At 45.0% G+C, this 24,871-nt stretch overlaps 1 protein-coding gene and 1 long non-coding RNA gene across 3 annotated transcripts in view; both read right to left on the bottom strand.

Annotated features, from left to right (window-relative positions):
- Window positions 1-24,871, bottom strand: part of LOC310832212 — a 288,863-nt gene that overhangs the window by 120,977 nt on the left and 143,015 nt on the right. The window lies entirely within an intron of this gene.
- DOCK5 (dedicator of cytokinesis 5) overlaps window positions 1-24,871 on the bottom strand; it is a 139,030-nt gene that overhangs the window by 100,573 nt on the left and 13,586 nt on the right. The window contains exons 1-2 of one of the 2 annotated variants that reach the window (XM_083713367.1): window positions 6,915-6,989; window positions 2,407-2,490 (exon numbers count right to left, since the gene is read on the bottom strand). In XM_083713367.1, coding sequence (XP_083569493.1) covers window positions 2,407-2,490; window positions 6,915-6,969 — 139 coding nt within the window. In that variant the 5' untranslated portion in view covers window positions 6,970-6,989. Of the gene's footprint in view, window positions 1-2,406; window positions 2,491-6,914; window positions 6,990-24,871 lie in introns of those variants that run through there. The other variant, XM_083713368.1, reaches the window with a different exon arrangement.

The following is a 24,871-nucleotide window of genomic DNA, read 5'->3' as shown; positions in this document are numbered from 1 at the left end:
TCAAATATAAATGATCCTTATATATAGTGGTCGTCAAACTCCCCTCCCCCCAGACCACTTGAAAATGGCTGAGGGTCTTGGCAGACTACGTCATGATTTTTCTGCCTGTTTAGGAATTGCAGTGTGCTGTGCATGGGCTCTCGTTAGCTTCTTTCACTCTTTCTTGATGCTTCCTTCATTCCCATGTATTGACTCTCAGTTCCTTTCAAATGCCTTGACTAGCTCTCTTCCCCACTTGTGACCATCTCTCGCCATGCCTTCCTCTGAGGAAGGGCCAGCCTTCTCCTCCACCACCACTGTCAGTTCCAGGGACCAGACGCATAAAGCTCATGGACTACTGGTGGTCTGCAGACCACTCTTTGGGATCCTCTAATGGTACAATTCAATGTATTGTTACTTGCAAGTAAGCCCTGCCATGTTCAATGGAGCTCATCCCAGGGAATCATGCGCAGGGCTACAGCCTTAAGCAGCACAAAGTAGGTTGCAGTCCTGCCTACTCAAAAGTAAGCATCATTGGGGTCAATGGGGCTTACTTCCAAGTAGTTGTGTACAGTGGACTTCTCCAACCTGGTGCCCTCCCAGTGATGCTGGACTACAAAGAACCAAGGATGATGGGAGTTGTAGTCCAACAACCTGGGCTCCAAGATGGGAAAAGCTTGTGTACAGGACTGAAACCCTAAATGGCACAAGACAGCTGCAATGCTAGACATATCTGCCTCAGAAGCAGGCCCAGCTGAGTTCAGTGAGACCTACTTGCAGGGAAGGATGTTCACAAGATTACAGGCTAAGGGTTCAATTCACCTGAATCATCAGAAGCTATCAGCGTAGATTTATTAGACATTATTGAAACTCGAATAGATTAGTCAGGGCCTCTTGAAATAAATGAAATCCTCACTGAATTGAACAATGTCATAGGATCACTAGCTTGTCCAAACCAGAACCAGCTCACATAAATTATTTTGTTGCTGCTGTTATTTCTAATTATTTTTGTGATTGCTATTATTTTAAATAATAGTTTTTAAGCATTTGTGGAAAACTCTTTTGCTACAGAAAACCTAATAAGGGGTACAATCAATACTGCACATCAATAGGGTCAGGCGAAGTTAGAAATTAATGGAAATAAAATTCAATGACAAAGTCTCTGGGGTACATGTGTGATGTGCATAAATTGAACTAAAATAATATCCACATAGCTAATATGGCATTACATGTGGTGACCCATAACCAAATGTCAAACTGTATCAGTAGCCTAGAATAGAAAGGAAAAATAAATCTGCTTAAGAATAATTTTTAAAATCTTTTTTGGAGGGAAAAGAAAAGACACATTCAATTTCCCTGAAAAACAGCGATTTATGTTCTCTCCCTCTCTCTTCCCCGCTTGCAAGGTCATCTAATGCTTTGGGCCCTTCTGCATTTCAAATCTTCTACAAAACACTCCTCTTAAATACACCCATCAGCAACATAATCTCTTTTGACACAAAGGCTCTGTCTCCCTATCTCCAGTGTCAAGGTCAATGCAAAGTGAAAAGAAACCAATTGTCTTGCTGAAGTGCTAAGCAAGCAGCTGGTTTTCCTTGCTAGCATTACCAAAGGAGCTTTGTGTCAGGATGTTTCAGTTTACTGCTGCTAATGGTGATGACGGATGTAGAACTAAACCCTTTCCACTGAGCAAGGCGTCACAGGTACAATCCCCAGCAGGGTTTGGAGAGACCTTCGTCTGAAACCCTGGAGAGCGGCTGCCAATCAGTTTGTAGACAATACTGATGCAGGCAATACAATACAATGTTGACCACACGAGCCATGGTGGCCATGCTCCAACTCCACTGCTAGAGGCGGTATCAGTTTCTGAATATCAGCTGCTGGAAACTGCATGTGGAGAGAGTACTGTTGCAATCAGGTCCTGCTGTCAGACGTCCAATGGGCATCTGGCTGACCAGTGTGAGAACATGATCTCAGACTAAATGGGCCATTGGCCTGATCAGCAGGCTCTTCTTATCTTCTTATGATGGATCAATGGCCTGTCTCAGCATAAGCCAGCTTCCTAAATTCCATCCCTGACATCTCAACTAGGGCTGCAAAAGACCGTTTTCTGAAATCCTACAGGACCACTACCAGTCATTCTAGACAACACTGAACTGAGGCACCAACAGACTCTGTATAAGGCCGTTTCCTATGTTCCCATATCTGAACAAACATGGCTGATCCAATATTTTTCAATCTACTTTGGAGCTTGCCAAACACATTTTTTTGGAACTAACATAGCAAATCATTTGTATATGCATCAGCCTTTGGGCTTCTTTTTTGCTAGTTTTTAGGGCATTTCCCCAAAGATTTAACTCTTAAATCTGGAGTAAACAGAGAAGGAATATAATCGGGAACCCTCCCAGCAATCCAGTGCCTGCTTACCTTCATACATCTCCAGGATGTGAACTGTATCACCAACCTGCAAGGACAGCTCGACATCTTGGACGGCATCATAATTGTAGATGGCTGAGAAAGAGGGGGGGAGGACAAAACCAAAGAGTAAATGATTGAGATCAGGGCTGGCGTCTGTATCCAACATCCTAAGGCTATTGCCAGGGGAAGTGCTACAAGCCACTATTTTAAAAAATTCTCACCCTGTGGCGCTTCAGGGTATTGTGGAAATTTTTAGAGGGCCATCCCTCAACGTACACTGAAAGATAGCTATGGCTGTTCCTGGACCATATTTATTTAAAAGGATTTCTTAACTGCTTACTGTAAAAACAGCAACAACACAATATGCAATATAGAAAAATGATATAAAAACAAATGGGTCCCTTCAGATTTGTGTCTTATTGCAGGAGTCTAACGCAACAATAATAGTGCAGTTATTCTGCTTTAGTCTGTCCTGTGATTTTTCCCTCAATGCTACCACAAGATTGCTGTTCAGAGAAGCGACAGCACAACAAGAGTGAAATAAACATAAACCAGAATATTTGTGGTATTAAATAAATACAGGACTTTGGAAGGATATTCACTGACTGGGAATGAAGCAGTGGCACGACTCCCAAAAACTTTTATTGGAAGAGGGATTGCATATGACTATCCTGATAGCCATCATGAGCACAAATCATCATGAATGTGCAATAAGAAGCGTAATGGGTTGTCTCCAAAGTTAGTTCTACTCAGATGTGGCTAAGTTACGTCCATTAACTTTATGGGTTTATTCTGAGTAACACTTAGTTTGATACAATCTTCTGAAAACTGAAAAGCAGCATTATAAAACCAGGGACAGGGAGAAACAGGAATTCAGAAATATCAGGATTCAGTCTTGTGGGTCAGGGAAGGCATAAACAGAGAGATGAATCACAAGGCATTGGAAGCAACTAATAGATGATGCTTCATATAATGTAGCTATTTTTGTTTGTTCTGATATGCTAGAAGCTTGTAAGTGTATACAGTGGTACCTCCGGTTATGAACTTAATTCATTCCAGAGGTCCGTTCTTAACCTCAGGCGCGCTTTCGCTAATGGGGCCTCCTGCTGCCGCCACGCCGCTGGCGCACGACTTCCGCTTGCATCCCGGGGCAAAGTTCGCAACCAGGAGCATCTACTTCTGGATTAGCAGAGCTCATTACCCAAAGCATTCGTAAGGAGGACGGTATGTAATCTGAGGTTCTACTGTATATGCTTGATCAGTGTTTTATTGTATTTTCTTCACACACTTGTTGGTACATTGCCCTGGACTCATCTCAAGGGAGGGAAAGAAATAAAGAAATAAAGAATAATCCCTAGGGAGAAAGCCCCCTGAAGTCTGGTGCCAGCCCTGATTTGAGCTAAGAACAAAGCAAGGAGATAGAGGGTTGCAGTCAACCAAGTTTTACTCAAGTTTTACTCAAGAGTAGACTCTTTGAAATTAATGGACATGACTAAGTTAGGCTCATTCATTTCAGTAGGTCTAACTCTGAGAGAAACTTAGTTGAACACCACCCAGAGCATTTAATCCAGGGCACACAGCTGTTTGCAATCCATCAGGAGTCTAATGAACTCCCCAGATGTTTCTGAGACCTGCTACCGAGAGAAAAAGGAAAACGTTCTGCTGTGAAATGAAACTGGCCTTTTTAAAAAAAGGCTCAAGTGAGCATTTTTGCTCTTAGAGTTGTTATTGTAGGAGGGATTTAAAAGAAAAAAGAAAAAAGAAAAATCAGCCTAAAGAGGTAACAAAGAGTAATTTTTAAAGCCTTGAAAGATCATGAAGCTAAGACTTTGGGCCAGAACCATCTCTCAATCTAGCCAGCCTAAAGATGTTGTTGGGGTGTGTACACACACGCACGCACGCACGCACACACTCCCTCAGCCAGCCATGAAAATCATAAGGCCAGTTACACTCTCTCTCTCTCTCTCTCTCTTAGTCTCACAGGCTTGTTGACAGGATCACAGTTATGAGTGAGCGATGCATGTGAGGTCCTTGGAGAAGACAGGCCAACGTTCTGACTCTACCAGAGGCAGCTTCCTATCTAGTTCCTTGTTGTCTGCACACTGACTGGCAGTCGCTCTCCCAGGAACAGTCCCAGCACTACAAGGAGATGCCAGAGACTGAGCCTGGGACCTTCTGCATGCAAAAGAGATGCTCTACCACTGAGCCTCTTGGAGACAAGGCAACACAGCCCATGTTCAAGCCCCTCCTTGGGCACCAACGCTGTGAGCAAACTCGGTCAGTTTTTTCCAGCATTCTTGGGGGAAGCCCAGCACTTTACACGCCCGGTGTGGGTGTCACCTCCACTCCGCATGCATAAAGCAGGAATCAGATTGTACAGAAATAACTCTGACTGGCCTCTCCTCATCAGACAGGCTTTGACAATGATATATCCCCATGGGAGAAGAATAAAAACACATGCTTCTGAGGACATTTATGCACCAATCTAAAGAACCAGGTGCATTTATATTGAGGTATATTACTTCCTGGCGTTGAGCCAATATAAACAAATGGACTGTGGTTTACCACACAGGAAACAATACACTCAAGTTTCCCTTCATATATGGCAACAAACAAGCTGCTTGGATTCTGCCCGCTGGACGGGGCCTGAGTCAAATGCAGTCATTTTAAGTTTCTACATATGCTAGCCTTTAAACACACTCCCATTTACTCTATGACCCAACATTGGTCTTAGAAGCGGTTTATACAGGGCATTAGCGACAACCTGTATCTATCTTGTTTCGTATTAAATACTGCATTTTGCATTTTGATGCACTTTCCCCCAAACCAGCTTCAATCCAAATTAAGAAAAATAATGGCCTATCTGTGTTTTTAGCTAGTAATACACACCCTGTTTCCTTCCAATCATTTGTATGCCTCATAGAGTCATGCATGTGTCTAAAATAACTCCAGTGTTAACAGAATTGTGCAGAATTGATATCATTTATTACTTTCCCTTCCTTGGTTCTGGATATGCTCAGGGCAGATTCACAAGGGAACACAAACAGTGGGGATCGATAAGAGTCATTTTAAAAAATCCGAAAATATATAATAAAAGATAGCTGCACAAGTACAGATGGTTCCCAACACATTTCAAGGAGACCCTTTTATCAAGAAAAATGTCTGTAAAAACAATAGAGAATTGCAGTCTAAACAGATGCTGGCCTGGTTCACATGTCACATGGTAAGAAGCCAACCTACAGCTGGCTGCAAAAGTGGGGAAGCTCAGCTCCGGGGCTGACTCCAGCCCTCGCCACTTGACCCATGGGACTTTGCGCAGGTTTGGGCCCCACCCCAGGCCAAATCCTGCCCTGGATGTGCCTCAAACCCTCCTTGAATGGCCTCTTGCTTACCTGAATGGAGGAGTGTGTGTTTGTGTGTGTGTGTGTGTGTGTGTGTTTGTGTGTGTGTGAAGACAGAGAAACCTTTTGTTTTTTGCATCACTGGAATATAGGCTACGGTATAAAAAGGCACGAGGTATATTCATTGTTCTGCCTATTTTTGTCCCTGGCCACAACCATGCCTTGCCTCTGCATTGGCATATGCCCCCCCCCCCCGCAACAAGCCCCCATCAGTACACTAGCTGGGGCTGAAGGGAGTTCTAGTTCAAAATTTCTGGTGAAGCCTGCCCAAAAGCAGTGGGTACTTGTCTGCACCAGGAACAGCTCATTAAAAAGTCCCCTGAACTGAAAAATGTCCTAATAGCCCGTTTTACAAGTATAAAATTATTGGGTTTTTTAATCTGCATATAACACCACATTCATTATTTCATTGCCCACCCTGCTCTCGTTTCAGCAGTGCATTCTTGTTAATGAAAAGCTGTGAATCTCAGAGGTTGTCATATCCACTTTGAATTGCCCCACCAGCTACATGTTGAAACACAAAAGAAGTTGGATATCTCTTCAAATGTAGCACTTCCTAGTAGGAAACCCTGACAGGGAAGACATGTGGTTTTAATCAAGGCCGAGTTTCTGCAAATCCAGCAAAAAGGAAAGGAAAGGAAAAGATGTTAACCTGAAAAGAGACTTAGTGGGGACTGGTGCTCCCTTGAAGGGGCTGGGCAGCAGGTAGGGAGGGTGACAACAGGGAGAACCAGAGTCCATTATGGGCTGAGTCAACAAATTCTGGCTTTGCCACAATCCTCCTCCTGCCTGCTAAGTTCTGCAAGGGTTAAGAAAAGGCTTGTAAAATGGGGCTGGTTGGAAGCAAGAAGGCAGGCAGCTGGGGAGTGGCTCAGGGCAGACTGAGATTGATTGATTGATTGATTGATTGATTGATATTGACTGAGTTTACTGAAATGCCACTTTTCCACAATGAGCTGTGCCCAAAGTAGCTCTCAGAAAACATTCAAAAGATCAAAATTCGGGGCTTTGGAGATTCAAATATAAAGTACAGAACATGTCAGTAAATTGAAAAGTGACAAAAAGATCACAACAACAATCTAGCCTTAAAGCAAAACAGGAGTTTAAAAAAATAACCTTTCTGGTGCTGGTCTTCCTGCTCTCCAAGGATCTGTAAATGGTCGGGCCCCATTTGCCCTAACAGACCAGCCTCCACTGAAAAAACAGACCCCCGTCATCTTTACGATCCATTTAAAAGCACTCTGATACCATTTTACACAGCCATGGGTTCCCACAAAGAATCCCGGGAAGTGTCGTTTGATAAAGGTGCTGAGAACCATTAGAAAACCCCTATTCCCCCGAGAAAGCTACAATTCCCAGAGCTATTTAACAATCAATCCCTCGTCCCAGAGTACTCTGGGAAGTGTAGTTCTGAGAAAGGGACAAAGGGGTCTCCCAACATCTCTCAGCATCCTTAGCAAACTACAATTCCCAGGATTCTTTGGCTGAAGCCATGGCTGTTTAAAGTGGCAGGATGCTGCTTTAAATGTATGGTGTGGATGTGGCTTTGTAGCACTGAACTGGCTATATGGAAGAAACCAGGCAGGTGGAGGCTGAATGAGGGCAGACTGAAATTGGTGGGGCACTGCCGCCCCATTTGCCCTAATGGATGAGCCTCCCCTGAGACGGGATTCAAAAGAGATACCCTCTGCAGGGAATCAGATATGATCCAAGATATTGGCTATTTCAGAGGAGAGAAAGCTTAAGGGAAAGGCTCAGGTACTACAGCAACTTCTTTTGCTCAGCATGTGTTCAGACACACCCTTTTCCAACTCTGGGATATGGAACCTTTGACATGCCAGGTATCGGGGGTCAATGGTCGTGGACGCTGGAAGATGCATTCCAGCAATATCTGGAGGGCCACATGTCGTCGTTGCCCCCCCCCGCCCCCGTTCTAACTGTAGAGATGTTCACACATTGCACTCAACAAGAGCACACAAACAGTTGCACTGTGCAATTATGGAATTGTAATGTTCAGCGAGTGCACAGTCTGTGTACCCAACAGCTGAGCTGTACAAATCAAAAAGTCCACAGTCACACAAATGCTTGGGCATCTGTAGAGGCAACTGTACCTGTTTCCAGTGTAATGTGTGAACAATCCATGTACATCCCTCACCCCAATCCATTATTTTGCACGCAGCAAACCTCAGGTTCCCAGTAAAACACAAATTAGGAGATCTAGCAGGCCAGTAGCTTGCCTACCCCTAAAAATCAGTTCACTTGTAAAACAGAGGAAGATTCCACATTCCAAAAGTCACTATCTGTGAGCAAACAAAACATAGTTTTGATGCAAGTCATTATTGGGACAGAACACAAAGCAGTGAAGTTTCATCCATTTGATTGTTCCATGAGAACAGAGAGTCACTGTATATAAAATCCTTAAGGCAGCTAGTAGCATGCAAGTTTATGAAAAACAAATTGCTGGGATTTTTCCCCCTGGGAGCTTTTACTACTGGTGTCTGGTACACACCAGTCTCTTGGCAAGTTCAGAGCTCTCTTCAGGTATTAACACTGCATGATGTTTTATGTGCATTACATCAGCTCTCTTGATTTTGTGTGTGAGAGAGAACAGAATTAAAAACGAAGTTTGGGTATTTAAGATCACATTTTTCTTGCACCAAAGAAGAAGAAGAAGAAGAAGAAGAAGAAGAAGAAGAAGAAGAAGAAGAAGAAGAAGAAGAAGAAGAAGAAGAAGTTGTTCTACCTATGGAATTCAGACAGTTTTCAATAAAAAAGTCAAAACACAACAACTAAATTCAATAGTCACCAACAAAAACTGAAAATTAAAAAAACACCTGCAGCAGCATATACAACAAAACTATTCATTAAAAACCAGGGAATGTTTTTAAAACATCCTTAAAATCCTGACCTGATGGCACCAGATGCATCTTTCTCTCTGAAGGAAATTCCATAAGATAGGAGCCACCACTGAGAAGGCCCTATCTCTAGCACCTGTCAGCCAAAACTGATCTTAGAAATGGTCACACAAGTAAGATCTCTGAAGCTGACTTTAAAACATGGGCCAGTGAATATGGGTGTTGACTGCCCTTCACATGGGAGTAGGCAACTTGCTCAGATTAGAAACATATTATTCAACTAAAAAGGTGTTACTGAACCTAAGGACACTCAGCAAGTGACAGAAGTGAGATATGAACCAGGAAGACCCCCCGTTTAAAAACCTCACACCTGCCACTCATTCAGTGAGCCACAGGGTTAGGCAAGAAGCTAGCCCAGGAGTAAGCAATGTGACAACTCATAGCCAGTATGACCTATGGTCAGGGAAGACAGAAGGTGTGGTGCAAGAATATCAAGCGGGCACCACCTTGGCTATCCCTGTGCAACCCTCTCAGCCTTAAGCCACATCCACACCATATATTTAAAGCACATTTATATCACTTTAAAAGCCATGGTTTCCATCTAAGAATCCTCACAGGGCTACAATTCTCAGCACCCTTAAAATACTGTTCTCAGGATTCTCTGGGGAAAGGCCTGTGCTTTAAATGTATGGTAAATGTATGGTAAGGATGTGACGTGGGTGGCGCTGTGGTCTAAACCACTGAGCCTTGGGCTTGCCGATCGGAAGGTAGGCGGTTCGAATCCCCGCGACGGGGTGAGCTCCCGTTGCTCGGTCCCTGCTCCTGCCAACCTAGCAGTTCGAAAGCACATCAAAGTGCAAGTAGATAAATAGGTACCGCTCCGGTGGGAAGGTAAACGGCATTTCCATGTGCTGCTCTGGTTCGCCAGAAGCAGCTTAGTCATGCTGGCCACATGACCTGGAAAAACTGTCTGCAGACAAACGTTGGCTCCCTCGGCCAGTAAAGCGAGATGAGAGCTGCAACCCCAGAGTTGTTTGCGACTGGACTTAACTGTCAGGGGTCCTTTACTTTTTTAAGGATGTGACCTAGGCTTTCAACTACAATATGGGGATAATTTTGAATGCTGAAAGGATAACAGACTGCCTAAACCTAGCACCACTGTGTGTTAGAAATGTCCACCTGGGAATTTCTGGTTCATATCTGAGCCACTGTGTTACGCCAGCTCTCCGTTCCACATTTTCCTTAAAGAAAATGCTGTGCACAACTTATTTGGGAGCCTAGATGATTTAATGGGGGGGGGGCTGAAAAACTGGACACTCCCCAAACCTACCAACCCACAATCTCCTTTTTATTCACTTGTTTAGCTTGCAATTTGGGAGCTGGGAGCTGCTTTAAGTACATATACAGATTGTAGAATATATAGGCTTTGTGGAATTCCCTGATAGGGAAGGTCAAAGGGACAAGCACTGCAGCTGGCCAGCAGTAAAAATTTATGACCTACAGCAACCACTGGGATTGCACAAGGTAAAGGCAGCCAAGGGGCACAGGTAGATTCCTCAGTGGGGTTGAATCAAGGAGGGTCAATTACCTCTGGCTACATGCAGAGTTTTTAATTTGCAAACAAGAGAGGCACAGGTATAGGGAATCTTTAGCCTTCCAGATGTTCTGGGAGTACAACTCCCATCACCCTAGCAAGCATGGCCAATGGCCAGGACAGGGTGGCAATTGGTCCCAGTATCTGGAGGACCAAAGGTTGCCCACACCTGTTGTAAGGTAACTCAAAATAAGACTGCTCAGTGCTCTGGTTTAAGGCTTTGGCTCAGAGGTAGGGCATCTGCCTCACATGCGTAAGATCCTAAATTCAATCCCTGGCTACTCCAGGTATGACTGGGGGAGACCTGTTGGAAATTCTGGAGATACACTGCCAGTCAAAGCCAAAAATACTGAGCTCAATAATGTGACTAAGGTCTCATTCACACCATACATTTAAAGCACTGTGATGGATACCATGGTCGGTGGTATTGAAAGATGCTGAGAGGTTGCACTCCTAGAAAGTCTTGCAAGATTGTGCTTGGTACGCATGAACACACACACACAAACATCTTTTGGAGCCAGTGAGGCTGTAGGGTATTGGTCTCTCTATTTATGGTGACAACCTTCCCAATGCCTTCCTTAGAGTGCTCCCTAGAGTTGTCCACCTTGCTCCATCTTTATGTTTTAGGTAAACAGAATAAAATAATTCATGAGAAACAAAAGAAATTCATAAAAAATTTCTTCTTTATGAAGTGGGACCTGCACAAGTGTGGAGTCTTGTTGCAGGATTATTGTCAGCCAGCCAGCCACACCCTCTTTCAGGAAACTGAATTCCACCCCACCAGCTGTCAGTCAGCATTCCATGGCCACTGAGCATGCTCAGTCCTCATAAGGCAGCTTAGTCTTCCCTCCTCCATGCAGAAACTGGAGAGTAAAACATCAGAACACCATTCATGGTGCAGAGGCCTCTGGAAATAAAAGCATTCTGGCCAGGCATCAGAAGTACAGCAGGCACAATGTGATGCCTCTGATGGAAGGGAGACCCAGAGCTGGGTTCACCGCACTGAAGGCGCCATTCTTTGTTGACATGAGTTGTGCTTCTGGTCTATAGAGGACCACCAAGAGTGCTGCCCCAGATAATTATGGTGGTCAGCCTGGGACATCCCAGGCAAGGTGATCCTTAAAGTATATTTGCGAATGGAGGCATGGTATCTTATTTAGAAAAGGGTTACTCCATTTAGAAGGGGTGGGGAATAAAAGCATGTCAGATTTGAAAATGCCTCTATTATACTTTTGGCACTTTTTGAAGGTTCCATGTGATTGTGTCTTTAAAAATGGACACTTCCACATTCTCCAGGTTGAAGTGATGCTCCACAGAAAAACAGCTTATCAGAAGCTTATCAGATTTTATTTTTTTGTGGGCATGGGGCCCACATTGGTGGAGTGTTATCCTGATGGGGCAGTGTGAAGTGTGTCTGTACAAGGAACTCCTTTCCATCCCCATTCCCACCTGGTTTTCTATTCAACCAGCCCTCAACAGTCAGACAGCATTCCGTGCCCCTGAGCATGCTCAGTTCTCATTCAGCTGTTCTAGATTCCTTTGTCCCCCATAAGTTCCTCCATCATACCTCAGCGTTCTGCCAAACTTTGGTTTCCCTCCAAGGTGATATTTCCATCTTGTGCATGGATGGGCTACTTAGAGAACTGGGATCACTGTTGGTTGATTATGATACATAGATAAAAAGAGGAAAACCTATAGACCAGGGGTCAGCAACCTTTTTCAGCTGTGGGCCGGTCCACCGTCCCTCAGACCATGTGGTGGGCCAGAATATATTTTGAAAAAAATATATGAATGAATTCCTATGCCCCACAAATAACCCAAAGATGCATTTTAAATAAAAGGACATTCTACTCATGTAAAAACATGCTGATTCCCAGACTGTCTGCAGGCCGGATTGAGAAGGTGATTGGGCTGCATCCGGCCCCCGGACCTTAGGGTTCCTACCCCTGCTATAGACTGTGGGGCTAAAAGGACACAAAATGCAAGAGGTGCTGAATGGCTATGATATTTCTGTGCAAAGTTTGGATGCACATGAGATGAGAACAGTGACTATTCACCAACAGCCATAACTAGGGATAGCACAATCTTCCTAGCTTTATTTCTGATTTATTGGGAAGCCAAGCAATCCGTCCAAATGTACACAAAGCAGTTAAATGTCAGCCTCATCCACTGCTTAATTTCAGCTCCCTTCATGTGCTGGGAACATCATTCAAAATTGCATGGCTTTGTATGTGTGTGTTGTCTTATTTTGTGTCTGACAAATAACCCCTTAGAAGGCTCCCTAGGTCTGGGGCACAGTATCCAAAAACTTTCCTCTGAAGATCAAAAGGCCTTTGTTACCAGCAAAGGACCATCTCCTTGGGCAATTCCTTTGGGGTTGTTTTTCTCTGCACTTCCCCCCTCCCGCAAAGAAAGTCACTCTTGTTTTGGCTGGAGCTTGGCAATGGCCTGCATAGCAACCCTTTCCCCCAAAGTGGTGTTCAAATGCCAGCTTTAACTACATGGCTGAAAAGTGCATAATTCCCCCTGCCATACAGCAGTTCGTGACTCCTTTGCTTGAAAGATGTAATGAGGTTTGAGCTGCTGAGTGAGAAGCCCATCAATGCAGCCCATTGTTCTGAGAAGAAAGCCCCGGACAGTTCTCTCTCTCTTTCTCTCTCAGGGGTTCAAGCCAAAATGCCAGTGGAGAGGCAGGGAGGCTTGCTCAGAAAGGAACTCTTATCACCCTTTGCTTGAAAACTTGGATAGGGTGGCGGCTGTGTGTGAACCAAGTGCAAATAGGCTGCACGGTTTGGATGCATTTTACATTGGCACACCAGCCCATTTTTGTTCTTTTTTCTTTGTTTTAGCCCATGTAGAACAAAACCAACCGCTTTATGTCTCGTTATGTTGTTCTACTTCCAGATGTTTGACCATGTGGCTCACTGTTTTCTTTTTCTTTTCTTTTTTGCTCGTGGCCCAAAGCACCTAAAATGGGGGGGGGGGGGACTGGGTGTTTTTATTTTGATTACGTATTTTGTGTTTTATATTATGATTTTATCCTGTGAACTGCCCTGAGACCTGTCATGTTCTTCCATTGGCCTGGATAGGTCTGTTGGTTAGAGCATCGTGCTGCTAACTCCAAGGTTGCAGGTTCAATCCCCGTATGCGACAGTTGCATATTCCTGCATTGCTGGGGGTTGAACTAGATCAGGCATCCCCAAACTCGGCCCTCCTGATGTTTTGGGACTACAACTCCCATCATCCCTAGCTAACAGGACCAGTGGTCAGGGATGATGGGAATTGTAGTCCCAAAACAGCTGGAGGGCTGAGTTTGGGGATGCCTGAACTAGATGGTCCTCAGGGTCCCTTCCAATGCTACAATTCTATGAATCTATTATTCCTCCATCGTAAGAACATAAGAAACGTCTCCTGGATCAGGACAATGGTCCATCTAGTCCATCATCTTGTTCTCACAGTGGCTAAACAAATGCCCGTGGGAAACCAGCAAACAGGACCTGAGTGCAAAAACACTCTCCCCTTCTGTTGTTTTTTTTTTTTTTTTTAGCAGCTGGTATTCAGATCGTGAAGCTGAGGCTCCAATGCTTTGGCCACCTCATGAGAAGAGAAGACTCCCTGGAAAAGACCCTGATGTTGGGAAAGATGGAGGGCACAAGGAGAAGGGGACGACAGAGGACGAGATGGTTGGATAGTGTTCTTGAAGCTACCAACATGAGTTTGACCAAACTGCGGGAGGCAGTGGAAGACAGGAGTGCCTGGCATGCTCTGGTCCATGGGGTCATGGAGAGTCAGACACGACTAAACGACTAAACAACAACAACAACAACAACAATTCAGAAGCATTCCAGCCTCCAACTGTAGAGGCAGAGCAGAGCCATCTTGGCTCCTCTTCCGTGTATTTCTCTAGTCCTCTTTTCAAGCTCCCTAGGTTGGTGGCCCTCACTGCCTCCTGTGGGAGCAAAATCCATCATTTAACTATGTGCTGTGTGAAGAAGTAATGCCTGCTTTGGAGTATGCCACAGCTGGCACTCCCCATGAAGAGGAAACTTTCAAGCATGATCAAGGCTTTCAATATCTATTTGAAGTGCCAAGTTAGTGGACGGTTGTGGCATCTATCCAGCCATCCACAAACGTGCTCAGTGGCAACCAGAATCTCTTTTTTAAGTGGTGAACACACTTGTAGGCCCATGCATTCCTGCACGCCACATGCAAACTCCATGATGCAGATACGATGCTTGCAGCCTGCTCCAAGGACCAATCAAAGGGAACTTCTGAAATCCTGCTTGTTCTGCCTCTTTTTTTCAATGCACATTTTAAGCAGCACTGTTCATCAAACAAAAAAGACCCTTATTTGCTATACCCTTCCCTCCTCCTCATAGCTATGCCAGTGGCAGGGGGGTGGGAGGGGAGAAGTCAAAAAGAGAACTCATTGTCCAGGAGAAAAACAGGCTCCGAGGAGAAGCAGACAATAGCTATTGTAACTTGTGGGTCAACGTGATAGAGTGGTCAAGTGTTGGACTTGAACGGGGGAAATCTCTCTTTTTTTGAGATGAAGTTCACATTTAGCCATGACTTCTAATGTGTGGCCTTGTCAAGTCATCGACCTCACAGAAGTATACGGCTGGGTAGGAAATTTGATTCAGTTTGGATTGAAAACCAGCTTAATTTGCAGTTTCCCAAACAATGGGAGAACTGAAATGCAGCCAACCTTTCTATTCCACGCTTCTTCAAATTTTGCAGTGCGGTTCCCTAACCAGATGACACAGGAGTCACCTCCAGGGGCCAAGGTCCCTTCGGCCCCCCAATAAAATATTTGCGCCAGCCCCCCCAAGTTAAGGGGAATTCCCATTCAAATAGGGTGCATGTGCCATGTCGTGTGATCAATTATATCATATTTTATTCAAGTTGGCACCTCTGCCAGATGATACGCGCAAAAATGCATACTATACTTGGGGAAGGTGTGCATATAAATACAAACAAAAATGCATTATAGTAGGCAAAAATGCGTACAAATTAGGAGAAATTCACACCAAAATGCTGATGAACGTTGATGAAGGTTATATTAAAAATGCAATCTGATGTGGAGAAGTGAATTAAAAGACTATAAAATAAGAAACTGAGAGAATTGGAAATTGAGAGATTCACCCACCCCAGCTGAAGTGGGATATAACATATATATTTAAACTAACAAATTTATGCTTAACGTCTACTGAATTTGTAGTTCACATATATTAATTACAACTTTCCACTTTTGTATAATTTAATATATGCTGAATTCAAATTTAATATCTACTGATTTTGACGCATTTCTATTTTCTTAAGGGTTTTTCAACGAATAAATAAGATATTTAAAATAAATTTTAAAAATAAAACATCATTGATTATTTTAAGTAGGTTGTACCAAACAAGAGTCATGCTCAGAATAGACTCACTAAAATTAATAAACCTGGCTAAGCTAGGATCATTAGTTTCAATAGGTCTACTATGGGAAGAACTTAGTTGGCTGGAATCAATAATTTTTACGCAAAACATCAAAATCAGCACATATCAAATTCAAATTAAGTAGAAATTAAATATGAGATCATTATTAAATATTGGTTAAATAGACATTAAATCATGGAATTATAGGGTTGGCAGGAACCCTGAGGGCCATCTAGTCGATCGCCCTACAATTCAGGAATCTCAGCTAAAGCATCCATGGCAGATGGCCATCCATCCTCTGCTTAGAAACCTCCAAAGAAGGAGAGTCCAGAACCTCACGATGAAAACCGCTTCATTGTCAAAAAGCTGCTACTGTCAGAAATTTCTTCCTGATGTTAAGTTAGAATCTCCTTTCTCAGAACTCGAATTCTTTGGTTTCGGGTCCCACCCTCCGGAGCAGGAGAGGACAAGCTTCCTCCATCTTCCATTCCTACCACCTTGAGGACTGTGCTAGTTCACATGCAGTAGCTGCATATTGAAGATATATCTCCCTCCCTTCCCCACCGTCCCACAAGAAGATTGGTGTTTCAACTCAGAATGCTGATCTCCCATCAGCTACAAATTGAGGAAATACCCAGTTGTAGCCTCAGTCAACATGGTGCCCTCCAGAAGTTTAGAACAGGCACAGGCAAACTCAGCCCTCCAGATGTTTTGGGACTACAGTTCCCATCATCCCTGACTACTGGTCCTGTTAGCTAGGGATCATGGGAGTTGTAGTCCCAAAACACCTGGAGGGCTGAGTTTGCCTATGCCTGGTTTAGAATGACAACTCCTGTAGTCTCAAACATCTGGAGGGAACTAAGTTGATGGAGTGTGCCCTATTGGATACGCTCCAATTAAATGCAAGTATATAGGAAAGCTATTGCACCTAGACATACACCCTTCACAAGGTTCGTGGCTGGTTTCACTCAGTTTGAGGCGGCATTTTTAACTATTATATCAACATTACTAACCTATATTGGGTTTTATGTCCATTAACCCATCATCCTCCCAAACCCTGGGAGATTATTCACTCAGCATATTTCCAAAATTTATCAGACACTTATAATGTTCCCACAGCAGAAAAATAGGCCTGAAACTTCTGTGAATCTATCCTCCCACAACAGTGTCTTCCAGGTTTTTCTTTTCAGCCTACAACTCCCATCACCGCTCACCACTGACCATGCTGGCTGGGGCCAATGGGAGTTGCAGTCCCAGGCACACAAAACCCCAGAGCATGCTGGGAAGCTTCAGTCTCCCTAGTGCAGCCTGCCTTCTTCTGAAATACACCAAGTGAGGGAAGGCTGCTTTATCCTAAATTCATATTATCCAAAATTCATTTTATGACACCTTCTTATGGCCTTAGTGCATTTTTAAGTATATTTCTAATACTTTTTTAAAATAAAAAAGGAGGAGGAAACCAGTTAACATCTATGACACCTGCATTTTACACCTTAAGAAGGGGCACAACTAACGCTGCCTAACAAAGTTGTTACTGGAAAACTATGCAGTGCACTCTCAAAATGCAAAGTCAACTGTGAAGGGGAAAATATCCTGCAGCAAAAAAGGAGAAATACCTCGTTTCACAAGCCTTGATTAAGGGACAGTTCTGCTTTTGTACCAGTTAGCACAAAAAGGAGGGGGAATCAAAAAGGCTGTCTCAGCTCAGTACTTTTTTTATATATTAAAAAAGTGCTACAGGTTAAGATCCGACTGCCAGCAATGCTACATTTTGAAGGTTTGCCCAGAAATGGGGTTTGAGGTCCTCATGCTGTTCCTTAATCATATATTGCTCTTATGTAGGACTGCCAACCAGTCAGAACTTTACAGAGCCAGGAGGGAGTTGAGCCCTTGCTCCACATGCCATAAAAGGAGAATGTAAAGCTTGAGAAAAATGTGCACAGTTTTAAAAACAAAAAGTGGCAATCATCATCTGTGCATGCCTGGGGTGCACAAATTTTGGCTTACCTTGCACCTTCAAAATGCAGCGCAAGGCCAGGAACTGCTCTCACCTCTAGCCAAGATCAGGCTGGGAATTGTTCCTACAAACATAGGAAACTGCTCTATACAGAGTCAGAACCCACTGGTTCACCTAGCTCAGCATTTTCTGCACTGTCTGCCAATGGCTCTGAGGCATTTCAGGCAGGATTCTTCCCCAGCCCTATCCAGAGATGTCGGGGATTGAACCTGGAACCTTTTGCATGCAGAGAAGTGTTGGGTTCTGCAGTGCTCAGAGGGCTCAGAAGGACAACACAACCGTCTAAGATCAAAAGGAAGTTTGCAGCTTGTCACACTTGCTAGGAGGAAAAATGGTACACTTGCCACAACTAATGGAATTGTAAACCTTTATGCATGGTCTTGATAAGGAATGTGAAATCCATGGTCAATGGTCAGGCATGGTGCGAACTCCAAATGCTCTTGGACACAAAACCCTCAGTACCTGGGGTGGGCATCTACAATTCCTACCTGTGCGCTTCCTAATTTAAATTAATGCACACAAAACCCCAGAGCATGCTGGGAAGTTTCAGCCCGCTTCAGATAGGACACACAGAGCAAGGCCCCTGAGCCTGGACTATCTCCACGTCTGAGGGAGCCAACAGCAAACTGCCATCTGAAGACCAGCTTCTATGACACTGCCCCCCAGAGCTGCTTGTTTATCCATAAAGAAGTGTCAAGGATCAGTCCTCCAGTGGATCTGCCATTTTTAATTCTCCACATTGCCCCAACTTCAATAAGGGGCATTGTGGGATATTAAAATGGTGGCTCCGAGTTCTTTCCTGGTGGCAGGCCACTGTTTAAATTTCCCACAATGTCCCTAGGTGATACTTCCTGAGCCAGCTGCTCACCACTTATTGTAACGGAGGTGTGGTTATAGGGCAGGTATTTGCCGTGGGCCCTGTTGAGATGCTGGGGCCCGAGCAACTGCTTCAGGATGCTGTGTGCTGGTGCTCTGCTGGGAGCAGCCCAGATTTCAGGTGTCTGGAGGAAGGCAGAGAAGCCTTCACCAGAACTTCCTTGAACACTTCTAATTAGTTAGCGCTGGGCCAAAACAGGGAAGGGGCCCATTTTGTGAATCCTCTTAAAGGGCCATGACAATATTGAAGCGTTGCTTCAAATAAAATAACCTGCAGCCCAGCATCCTTCTCCGTGACTTAGCAAGCACTTGACCAAGGAAGGAGAGGAGATTGTACTGTGCAATGTTCGGAGTTAAAAATTATTTTTTGAACATAATATTAATTGGCACCAAACTTCAACATGGCACTATTTTACACCACCAGCAGCCCATCCCTTCCGGCCTGTGTGCCTCGAGTCAAGTCCAGAGCATTAGGAAGAACCACTTGATCCCTTGTTTTAGTACAGATGGGGCGCACAACTCAACATGCAGCAGCAGCTGGCGCATGGCTCCTTTCATAGAGGAAGAGAAATTGGTCGCCACTTGATTAACACTGAGGAAGGATCCAGAGGCAAGAAACTGAACCAGTTTTTCACACACATAGCAGGCAATTTTGAATGTAGGAAGATGCTTCATATTGGGTCAGACCACTGGTCCATCTACTCAGTACTGTCTCAGTACTGATTGGTGGCAGCTGTCCAGGATTTCACACAGAAGTCTCTCCCAGCCTGACCTGGAGATACCAGGGACTGAGCCTTGGACTTTCTGCAGGCAAAGCAGATGCTGTACCACCAAACTACGGCTCCCCACCCCACATTGATCCAACAACTGAAGATCTTCCTTCTTTTTTGCAAGCACTGCAGGAAAAAAATTAGAATGAATTTAGCCTTTTCTGTTTGCAATTACACAAGCAAAAACAAAACAAAACAAAATCACACCTTTTTTGGGGAAAAACCCACTTCCATTTGGGAGATGTAACGGATTTTCCCAAATACCGTTGTACCTTGGAAGTCGAACAGAAGCCGTTCCGGAAGTCTTCCAAAGTGCGGTTTCTGATTGGCAGCAGAAAGCTCCTGCAGCCAATCAGAAACTGCAGAAGCCCTGTCGGACATTCGGCTTCCAAAAGAACATTTGAAAACCAGAACACTCACTTCTGGTTTTTGATCGTTTGGGAGCCAGAACATTTGACTCCGAAGGCATTCAGGAGCCGAGGTACGACTGTACGTATACAGCACATACCTAAGTGGTGAGTTACAACACAGACCTTTTCAGATAAAAGGCCCATTGAGTTGAACTTACTTTCATGCCTTAATTATATGGAAGGTTTCTCACACATATTTGCTTATTTTGACCTTTATTCTTCTCCTGGTCATCCACACAATTATGAGGAGCAAGAAGAGTGTGGAAAGAGGGAACTTTTCTTTCCCCCTCCCTAAGAATGCGTAACTGGCCTCTGCTGACTGGATTAACACAGGGAGAGCCAATGTCGTGCCCTCCAAATATTGCTGGACTACAGAAACTATCATCCCTGAACACTGGCCACACTGGCTGGGGCTGATGGGAGCTTGGAATCCAGCAATTTCTGGAGGGCACCATGCTGGCTATCCCTGAATTAATGAAAGAGCTTAGCACTTTGCATGCACAAGTTTTCAAACCCACCCCCCCATCCTCGGGAAAAAGCTGGGAAATTGCTGCCTGAAACCCTGGATGTCAGCTGCCAGAGTGTACAATACTGGGCTAAATGGACCAGCAGTCTGACTCAGCATGAGACAGCTCCCTCTGTTCCTAAATACAGCAGAGATGCCCAACATGGTGCCCTCCAGTTGCTTTTGGGACTAGAGCTCCCATTAGCCCCAGCATGGCCAATGTTCAAGACTGAAGAGAATTTGAGTCCAACAACTTATGGAGGGTGCCACATTGACTACGCCGATTTCACAGAAACGCGGGACAAGGAGGCACCACAAAAGGGACTTCAGAAAGGGTATTAGTGGAAGAGCCAATATCCAGCAGCCCAGGAGCTTATAGAGCAGTCTTTCCATGATGAGACACAAGGAAGAAACAAAATAAGATCATACAGGAATTGAAACAGGGAGGGGAGTACTGAAGCACATTGACAGGAGTTCCCAGGGTACTTTCAGTTCTCTGTGGGCTGCTCTGAGTGATCTATCAGAACCTCAGCTTGGGACATCTTCTAGGCAGTAAAGTGCTCTCAAGGTCTAGACTGACCTACCCACTCCAGTTGGCTATTGGGTTCTCCTGGGCAGGAAAGGCTCTAAAAGACTTCCTGTTTGGGCAACAAGGTCTTCCTGGCTCTGGTGTGTTTCTGTCTCTCCATCAGCTCTGACACCATTTCTGGCTCCTAGTTCTCTGCTGTTTACAGGCTCACCCCTAACATGCAGAAATGAGGTAGAGAACAGCAAGTCAATGAAGACACTAAAGTACAGATTCTGAATATCCCAAACTCCTAATTTCTATAGCCAACATGTAGAGGAGCCAATTCATTAAGGATGAGATCCAAGCACACCCTCAACATAGTCTCTCTCCAGATGGAGCTGGATTCTGCCCCCAGATGGCTCCTGTGTCATTTGCTTCTAAAAGGACAGGCAGAGGCTATTTGCTTAGGGACAGCACCCCACCTAAGGCACTGACTTACTTCACTTAAGATTTAAAAAACAAAAGAGGCTTTCATCTACGTTATCACTCTTTTGAAGCAAGTAAACATAAGTCAGCCTTGTATTCTCCTGTGAGATGGCACAGGAGGCCATCTCATTCCAAGTTCATGGAAACCCATGCAGGTGATTTAGGTGGACTAGTGGAAGAGGAGCGGAGTCTCTGGTCTGTGCACAGCATAGAAATGCAGTGAGCTACTGCAGGATGGGAATGTATGGGGTGTTAGGGGAGGGGTAGTACCTCTGGTGGGGGACACGTTGTGCTCCTTCGGGGGGTAGTTTATCCACCTTTGGCCCCCACCCTCCATTCAGCTCTCACCTGTGGCTCCTAGAAGCTGTCAGCATGCAATAGTGGCTACACCCTGGGGATGGCTTAGACTGGCTGGCTAAACCAGGAGAGTAGCTGATGGCTCTCAAACCCTCAATGAGTTAGGGACTTCCTCTGCATGCGAAGACAGGCTGCAGCAGATTGAGTGGACGAGACCAATAGTATGTCCAACAGTCAAGAAAGCAGTTTCTGCATGTAGTATAGAAGGAAGTGTGGGGAAGATGGAGCTCATCCACCTGGGAAGGTAGTCCATCTGGGAGAAGGAAAACTCTGACTCTATGCTGCCTTGTGGTATATCTTTGGGAAAAGAAAAGGCTAAACCCTACACAAATCCAGAGTGGAGTCCCTAAGGCAGTTGGGTAGCACGTTTTACACCTCCTTCCAGCAACTCCTTCAGCTAAGCGGGTGCCAAACGCATTGCTTTCCTTTCCTTTGGACCACATTAGCAAGGCGAAGAGAGGGGTCTTGTCATCTGGGCAGTCCAGGACTGTCATACACGCTGCCCAGGCTTGTGCACCAGAGAAGTCATTTTGGTGCTGCTAATGCAGTGGTTTGACTTCACCCCTGGAGGCTCAATCCATTGTCTCTCAAGGCAGATGGATGCCAACAGCTGCAGGAGGGAAGATTCTCTCTATCCCTCTTCTGACAGCTCCAGGGAAGAAATCAAATGCAGGCTGGGAACTTTGTGGACTTTCTTTTTAAGAATAGGAACACTGCCGGTAAAAATACAACGTCACAGCTAGCACCCCACCCCAAAAAAAACCACCACACGACTGGGTGCCATGAACCATTCATCTAACCTGCCTCACATTTCCCACCCAAAATTCTCCCGTGTGGAATTTCCAGTGATTGCCACCACTGCTTCATGCGGAGGTGATAATGGGTAGGAACCTTTAGCTGTTGTGAATCTGAGCATGGCAGGGTGCTTAAAGGTGGTGACATGACTGATTATTTAAGGAAGGTGCTGGCTATCATTAGGTCAAAGTTTCTGAACTTAACAATAAACTTCCTTATTCAAATTACACAGCTCTGATCCCAAGAATTCATAGGCAATAAAATCTACGTAGACACTGGGGCTCAGCAAGAGAATTATCTATAGAACAGCAGCGGTTAGTGCCCTTTGCGACTGGAAGGCAGAAAGCAGGAATGCCGACAGAAGGTGAAGCCAGGCAGAGCCACCCCGTGACCATAAGAAAGCAGGCAGGGAAGAAAACAGGCAAGTGGGGGAAGGCTAAGGCACAGAGCCCCATTCACCCTAATAAGAGCAGCCTCCAGTGCTACAGAAGTGGTGGCGGTGGATGATGATGTTAAAACTTTTATACCGCCCTTCATCCGAAGAGCTCAGAGCAGTTCACAGCATAAGAATTCAAGATTTAAACACAAAATACATAATAAAAACACAAACATGTTAAGCTGCCAAATGCCTGGCTGAAGAGGAACATTTTCGCCTGAAGGCACCAGGTGAACCTCCTTGGGAAGAGCGTTCCACAAATGAGGAGCCACCGCAGAAAAGGTCCATAATTGTGTTGCCACCTTCCAGACTTCTCATGGAGGAGGCACCTAAAGAAGCACCTCAGATGATGACTGCAGGGTCCAGGTAGGCTTATATGGGGAAAGGCTGGTGGATGCTGTCACCCAGAACATCTGGAGGGCATCAGGTTGGCAAAGGCTGCCTTAGACAATATTCTACTTCTCCTGCTAATGCACATTCCCTCCACTCTCCTGTCTTGCATCAATGAGGCAACTACGGCACTCTCTATACTGAACACAACACAGGAACTAAGTACAAAAAAGGGGACCTGTCACAAAACGTTGTAGTGTGGCACACTGCTCTTCAGTATACCTGCCCACTTGGTTCCCTGGCCCCCACCTCAGTTTCCATCCCCTCCTGCCTACAGTTAGGGCATTTCTGCACTTACCATAGATCCACAGAAATGTGGATTTGGAGGGGATCCCAAGGGTCATCTAGTCCGCCCCCTTCAATGCAGGAATCCCATCTAAAGCATCCCTGACAGGTGGCCTCCCAACCACTGTTTAGAAACCTCCAGCGAAGTAGACTCCAACGCCTTCTGAGAGCCCATTTATCCACCATTTATAGTGGCATCAAATGCCACTTGTATTGGACAGAGTGAGTGTGGGGTTTTCCTTTCGACACTAATGGCAGGTTGTTCTCCAATTTGACAAATGTTCCATAGATGTAGGCAGACCCTACGCACATTCATGTCTTGTAGTCAGTAATGTGCAGAGGGGTAGCCCTTTTGCAGCATTAAAGAAAAATGCAATGCCTATCAGCCGGAATTCTAATCTTGTGGGAGTATGGGAGATTAGAAGAAGTTCTGCATGTTTGCCTGAGCTATGGCAAACCTGGTTACTGTGGTGAAATTCTATCTGCATCTAATGACTGTTGTTATGGGCAGGACTTGGGTCAGTGCCATTGTGTCTCTCCATCTGCCATCTCTCTCCTCTGAACTGAGCTCACAAACTGACAGCTGGCACCAGTCAGGGGAAGTGGCACAAGACAGATGTCTCTCACACCACACCCACCAACCCCCAACCCCTCCACACAGAAACCGGAAGCATGTTTCTAAACATGTCACCCAAATGAAAAGACTGAGGATTCATTCCGAAGATTTCACAAAGTGTGGAGGTGTTTTTTTTTTGCAATAGAATTAAAAAGTGGAGGTTTCTTTTTTAAAGTATTCCAGAACACTAGCTGAATAACTATGGTGTCATGCAGCAGAAAGCCCCCCCCCCCCCCCAAATAATAATCCAGAAAAGAACAGTCACTTTACTACTATTAATGGTGGCATACTATAGCCAAGCCCGCTTGCTGGCTCATCACCTTGTCATGGTGAGTGGCCCTACATGTTCCTATGACCCTTGTGAGCGGGAATCTCGTACTCCCAGCAGGGTCACCCAAGGCGGTAAGGTCAAAGGGAAGTGGCTAGACAAAGAATGATCCAAGAAGTCCTCAACAGCAGAACAGGAGGATGATAACAAGCGGTATGTTACAACGGCTGTGAAGGCGGATGAAGGCTGCAGCAGATTGGAATCTACCGGTTTGTTGTGACTACTTCATGCCATCGGAACAGAGCCCTACTGTGAAGACTGTGCGTTGGTCAGCGAGCACTGATCTACACACATAAAACAAATTCACGCGCAGGCGTCTTCCAAAAACCCAACCCAAATTATGGACTCGTTGTTAAAACCGTGTTTATGGAAGACGATCTTACTCGGCTACGAGTGATTGCCAAAGGAGAAGAAGACTATAGCC

This window comes from Podarcis gaigeae, assembly GCF_964106915.1.
Source record: "Podarcis gaigeae genome assembly, chromosome: 15".
NCBI lineage: Eukaryota > Metazoa > Chordata > Lepidosauria > Squamata > Lacertidae > Podarcis > Podarcis gaigeae.
Note: the sequence above shows the minus strand (reverse complement) of the source record. Positions and strands in the feature narration are given on the sequence as shown.